Source organism: Haliotis rubra, unplaced genomic scaffold, assembly GCF_003918875.1.
Source record: "Haliotis rubra isolate DU_JTF1 unplaced genomic scaffold, ASM391887v1 Scf469, whole genome shotgun sequence".
In the NCBI taxonomy this organism is placed as follows: Eukaryota; Metazoa; Mollusca; class Gastropoda; order Lepetellida; family Haliotidae; genus Haliotis; species Haliotis rubra.
Window position 1 is genome coordinate 621,638 of NW_025767156.1, and position 7,137 is coordinate 628,774.

A 7,137-nucleotide genomic window follows, 5' to 3' on the forward strand; every position below is an offset into this window, starting at 1 on the left:
GATATCAGAGGAATTGGATACCTTAAAAGGATTTCCGATGTGATAGCTGAGTTAACGTGTAGTCAGCTGTTTCCTTAGTTAGTCCCTCGGGGTTTATAATTAACTATACTTAGTCAGGTGGATCCGACCAGACTTTATTTCCTGTACTGTGCTGACACTTCAAATGTCAATGTGCTCATGTACAGCAGACAGGGTGTAATTTGGCAGCAATGTGATACCTTGGTACTGCAGTAATGGCATTAATAGTCTCAAGAAGATGGAACAAATGGTAAATGCAGCTGTCATAAAGTGTGGAACAAATGGTTCATTAAGACACGAAAAAATACACTTAACTATCATATATATGACATATATATATATATATATAGACACACACACACACACACACTATTTTTAGTATTTTTATTTTTAGTATTTTTATTTATCTATGTGATATTTATGACTGGAAACCTGTACTATTTTGGACATTTTGCGTATATAGTATATATATATATATATATATATATATATATATATATATATATATATAATCCCTTTTATATGCACAAATGCTGAAATATTGTACTACTATGTCTTATATTACATACATTTATGCATATTAAAAAACCTACTCAACTCAGCCACGACGAAAAGTTTCCCCACAATATAACTCGCCCATGACACGAATCATTTCTTTTTTTTTAAATATTGTTTCATCATTGTTGAAGACATCCTTTCATTATTGATTGACCTTTACCCTGGTCCAGTGGTTAGGTGAATTATAGTAGGTAGGTGGAGAAATGACTTGACATTTTGATAGTCATTATGTCCCTCCGTGGCCATTCGAATTTAGTAACCAGCTTACAGACCGTATAATTGATCGCTATAATATAAATGTCATCTAGGAGATTAATGTCAAGGTCAGTTGCGTGACCCACAGGTATAACGGGACCCAAATTGGTATGCCCTTTCGCTGTATGGAATGACCATATCATGTTGCTATGGACACAGATATATTAGTATTTTCCTGAAACAACGTGGACTTTAACCTTGACATCCCCTCGGAGAAACCTGCATAACAGATCGATGGTGAACCCATATCGAGCTGATTTTACTCTAAGATGCCAACTGTGTCGGATCAGGTGTGGTCTTATTATATCATGTCTGAATTTTGCAGCAATGGCAAGACGAATTTCTGAAGTGGAACAAAAGCAATTACGGAGGAGTGGAGGATATCTCGGTGTCCCAGAAAAAAAAATTTGGCTCCCAGATTTACTCATAGAAAACACGTAAGATACATGTATCGAAACTACTTTGGCATACTTTATTCATTCAGCGACTTATTGATAAAAGAAGAACGCATTATACTCTCAACATATAAATTCAGTTTGCTGGTATACAAAGTAGTAAGAAACAATCATTTCTGACAATTATTAATCCCTGTTCTTTATATTTTCAGCGCACAAAACTTCGCCGAGCTTGGAAATTCAGCAATGTTAGTGAGCATCGATTATGATGGAAAAATATTCTGGGAACCAGGATTTGTGGCTAAGACTATTTGTGAAGTGAATATCGGAAAGTACCCATTTGACTATCAGTTGTGTGAGATTAAGTTCCTCACCTGGATGCACACAAACAGGACATTGGAGGTGTTCCCTGGGGCACAGGAAGTAAGTTTAGACGCGTGCATCCCCAATGGCGAATGGGACATAACATCGACAGAAGCAGAGTCATATTTTTACCCTTCGACTTACAGACCAGGAACGAAACACACTGGAGTTACGTTTAGGATACACCTTCAAAGGAAAAGGACTTTTTACGTGCTCAATACTATTGTACCTGTAGTGATGCTCTCCCTTCTTAACGTGCTTGTGTTTCTACTTCCGGCAAGTTCTGGTGAGAAGATGGCGCTTGCTGTGACGGTGCTGCTCTCCTTTACAGTGTACCTAAGTATTATCAGTGAAGTTATGCCGAAAACTTCAGAGAGTATCTCCATACTTGGTAGGTATACAGATATCCGCCCAGTCGACCTCAGTGTCTATTGGGTCAGCGAAAAAAGCGTTGGGAAGGTTTCTATCTTTTGTGATCAAACACGCCATGCGAATATTTTGCAGATATGGCACGATGCGAGAGACTGGACTCATCACGTAAAATCATTATGGTAAAGTCGACACAACGATGCACGAATGTAAATTACGCATGAATACGACCACAGAGACAAACGTTTGTGAAAATAGCTGACTATATTACGACATTTGTTTGAGTAGCATTCTAGAAGTTGGTGGTATAGAGATGGCAAAACGTTATGGATGATCAACTTCATTATTTTAACAATGGCGACGTTTCGGTATAGATTCTTATACCGTTTTCAAGCATGCTTGAAAACGGAATAAGAATCTATACCGAAAATATAGAGGTGACAAAACTTTATGGATGATCAACTTCTTTATTTGAACAATGTCATGCTTGAAAACGGTATAAAAATCTATACCGAAACGTCGCCATTGTTAAAATAAAGAAGTTGATCATCCATAAAGTCTTGCCATCTCTATATTACGACATGTAGTCTCACAGCAACGAACGAAGACATTTCCTGTAAGCAACATAAAATATATGTCCACACTACATAGCAATCAGTGGCTACCAACACGCAATTGATTGTGCAATGAAAATTTGATATATGGTTCACTAAATTCGTTGAAGACACCGGGTGTTCAGGGAAACATTCCACTTATTATACGGTTCATTGGGAGATGGTTTCACAACATCCACCAGAGCCACTGATCGTCACATTTGGTCTGATGATTCCCGTGGAAGAAAACCAATTAATGAAACAACGAATTAATATATCGCGACGTGTCTGACAGAAGACATTATGAAATTATTGAGGAGTGTTATTGAAAGTAAACAAAGTCATGGTAACACTTTCTGGTCAGTCAACAAAAACAAAGGCAAAACATTGAAATATGGTCATATACTGAAACAAATATTCAGGAATCATGGATATATTGTGGAATAGTTTTTATGAAAGTGTATGTCGTCACTGAGTTTACACAAGAAATCCCCCACAATCTATTCATGACCCCTTTCTTGTTTCGTTCAGTATACACCTCTTTTGGACACAGTTATCTATGGGTGTCGAAAAGAGATATAACATATCATTGCATCACTGCCTCCGGATATATGGAGTTGTGCAGATGATATTAGCACTGAAGCGATCATAAAATGGAACTATCAGAGACGTGAACTTTGCGGAAGATCTGTTCATGCTTTCCGGAGGTTTCTTGAAGCATACACATTCTGGCTATACAGAAAACAGAAGTATTTACGGGCGCTGAAACATATTAATATATCTAGAACGGTAATAACAGTTGGCTTGTTTGAAGTACACACGAGATCGTGATAAACGTTCGAGTATGAAGAAATTGTAGCGAAATAAATCCTTATTATGCTGGCTCTGTTAGGGAACAGAGGTTTCTATTCATCTTCGAGGGCTTTAGTTCCGTTCAATGTACATACACTAGTACTTGTTATTGAACTGAGTGGTTTCGTTTTAACACTAAGTAGTGCAGTTATTTCACGGTATGAGATGAAAGGACGAAGTGACGCAACAAACGAAGACGGAATTGGTGCTGAGAGATAAGTCATCATGATCGGGGAGAATCGATACGGTCGTAGCTGTAGACGTAGCCATAGACGCCCTTCAGTCTAACCAGTGTAAAGAACAATGTTATGACTATGAAGATGAATTAATCATGATTTGGGTGGGAAACTCGAAATGGTGCTGGTCTTTGGCCTCTACCTCTTTGGTAAACGGTATGATTTCTGATACCATACTGATATGCCAAGGATCACAATCAACAAGACAAAAGATCAAAGGATCCTTGAGAGACTAAGGGAAGCAACTTTGTATGGCTAAATCCTTCGGCTTAGACCATAGGGAACACTCTGTAATATTGGAAACTTTGATGCAGAGAAATGGTTATGTTGGGGAATGTAAATACTGTCAACCATAGGCCTTTAATGCAGGTTCATTAAATCTACATTGCTTTTGTGTGCGACATATATGATGCTAAACCGTTACATCACGTCCTATTTTGAACATTTGGAACATTCAACAATGGGAACTGTGACTTGTATTTTACTGTCGCTTCTAATGTCCATACGTCTCTATTTCGCTCTGTGAAAATGACCCTTTAAGATCAAGTGAGTGAGTTGTATTTTACGCCACTTTAAGTAGTTACAGTATCACTTATGGTAACATCAAACCCATTGTGAGAATTGAACCAGGACCCTCCGAGTGACAGGCGAACGACGTAACCACAAGGCTACTCACTGCCCTGACTGTTTTAAACGTGTTTAATATACACAACTTACATGATGTGTCGTAGGTATCGTTCACATTAAAGTGAACCTGTGAAGATCGTGGTTAGAATTGGTCTTCAGTAACCCATGCTCGGGTAGTAAGTCTCGCTGATATATGTCATCGTATTTCAGTTGCGTAGATCGATGCTCTTGCTGTTGATCACTGCATTATCTGGCCCAGGCTCGTTTATTTACAGACCGTCACCATATAGCTGGAATATTGAGTTCGGCGTAAAACTAAACACACTCACTCACGTTAAAGTGTAACTCAGTCATACAGTTTCATTTTCGAATGATCATTTCACCAAATTTCGAAAACATACACAAGTCGCAAAGTGTCTCTTCGATTTATTTAACCTGCAGCCGCTAACACGGGCCTACATTTATATCTGAAACTAGATAAAATCAGCCTCGATTATTTGCAAAAACGCATTTATTTGATCGAGAAAGTCAAAACAAAGTAAAGAAAGTATAGGAACACTGAAAATCAATAAGAAATCTTCGTGATAACACACTTTTCGAGGAAATGTATTCTTTAGAATCTATGAAATATATGTTTTGAAAAACACTAAACATACAATATCGTGGGAAAGGTGAATGCAACAAGTCAGTTGTCTGATGCACTCTGCCCAATGTATGCTACCTAATCAATGATGAAGCAAAGACATATGACTTAGTAACATCTCTAAAAGATCCAAAAGAGTTTGAAAATATTGAACAAAAGACTAAAAGGCTTGCAGATATACGGACACATACAAAATATCTGAAGGCGTTTTATGTAATCCAATGTAAGTAAGAAAGGGAATATATAATCTACCCTAGATATAGGCGGGGGGGGGGGGGGTAGGCATTGGTTGACGCATTTGCAGGCCTCGCTATAGGCACAATATGGTACAATGTGTGAATATATAACGAATATCGGGAGAATATCCCGTCTCGATTGTGCAACGATACATATTCCATTCTGCGTTAAAGACACAATGTCTGTGGAAACATCTAATTAGGTTCTCTAGAATGTGAAACTCAGCACATATATTGACTCATATTTCACCCTTACACAGAATTAAGATCATTAGCAACATTGTCCTTATCTTACAACGGTTAACTTATAAGCTGACATATACTTCTTCCTCATGTTCCTGACACTGCATGGTTAGCCGGAGTTTCTTCACAGATGTCTAATTCCTCATTATCTAGTTCATTCTCATCCAGTTATATGTTTCATACTTATCCAATAGCATGTTTCACCTTTATCCAATTACATGAATATTCTTATCCAATTGCATATTGATTTGTTCCCTTTTATCCAATATATTGTTCCATTTTTATACAAATACAGTTTTACCCTTATCTAATACCATGCTTCATCCTTATCCAAATACATCCTTTATCCTGATTCAATTACATGCTTCGTGCTTATCCGATTACATGCTTCATCCTGATTCAATTACATTATTCATTCCTTTTATATTACATGTTTCATTCTTCTTAAATTTCATGATTCATCCTTATCCCATTACATGCTTAATCCTTATCCAATTACATTCTTCATTCCTTTTATATTACATGTTTCATTCTTATTAAATTTCATGATTCATCTTTATCCCATTACATGCCTCATCCTGATTCAATTACATTCTTCATTCCTTGTATATTACATGTTTCATTCTTATTAAATTTCATGATTCATCCTTATCCCATTACATGCTTCATTCTTATCCAAATATCTGATTCATCCTTATCCCATTACATGCTTAATCCTTACCCAATTATATGTTTCATCCTCATCCAATTACAAGCTTCATCTTTATCCAATCACTCGTTTCATTCTTATCCAAGTTCATGTTTCACCTTCAACCATTTACATGTTTCACATTTATCTAATTTCAGCCGTCTACCTTACTGTCCTGCTGTCCCTGAGCACAATGTCCGTCTTATCCTCGGGCGTTGTGATGAATATGATTCACCAGAAGCCAGGTAGGCCCATACCAAAATGGGTCAACTGTCTCCTGTGTTGTAGAATCAGAAAACTGAGGTCACAGAAGCGGAAACAATTAGAGACAGACAAACAGCAAAGTTCTACACTACGTCGCTACGAGAATGGCGATGCAAAACGACGACACTCGGATTCAGATTCGAAAATATACCCGGAAAATATGTCTCTTATGGACCCAAAGACGGACAAAGAGGGGCCAATTGGACACGAGTTCTCTGTGTTGTACGATGAGCCTGAATTTGATATCAACAACTATGACCCACTCCAAGAAATAACATGGATAGAAGTAGGGGACGCGGTAGACAACCTTCTCTTCTGGGTGTTCCTTATGTTAACACTGGCCTCAACGTCAGTTGTGTTCCTCATGTTTTCGTTTTAAATTAATCACCTTGTAAATACTTACATGTAGTTATCAACTCGTCAATTTGACATTTCTGGTGTAGTGTTGACTTACAAATAGTACTTCTGATAATTAAAGGAATCTAATCTAATTTCATTAATTGAAACGTTCATCATAAATAGTTTACGATATTGCATTCGCAACCTTAATCAATAGACGAACGTTTTTTGTTATGTTATCAGTGATGTGTCAGTGTGTAAAATCAATCACTCTGATGACGCAATGATTGATATCTCCACAGAAGCAATTCTAAGAGGAGTGAGTAATCCAGATGTTTTACAAATTAACTGAAAAGTATTTCCATCTATTATATAATAAGAACCAATTCCGAAAATTTTGAATTTGAATGTCATCACCAAATGACTGATGATTGGAATGTTGCGATGTTTTAGAACTT

General features: G+C 37.2%; 1 protein-coding gene across 1 annotated transcript; it reads left to right on the top strand.

The window, feature by feature from the left end:
- The first annotated feature begins 256 nt into the window (after positions 1 to 256).
- On the top strand, positions 257 to 6,719 carry LOC124290531 (acetylcholine receptor subunit alpha-like). The gene is given in 5 exon segments (XM_046727282.1): positions 257 to 268; positions 1,157 to 1,228; positions 1,231 to 1,268; positions 1,439 to 1,980; positions 6,235 to 6,719. Coding segments are annotated over 5 exon segments (1,149 nt in total).
- The last annotated feature ends 418 nt before the right edge of the window (positions 6,720 to 7,137 follow it).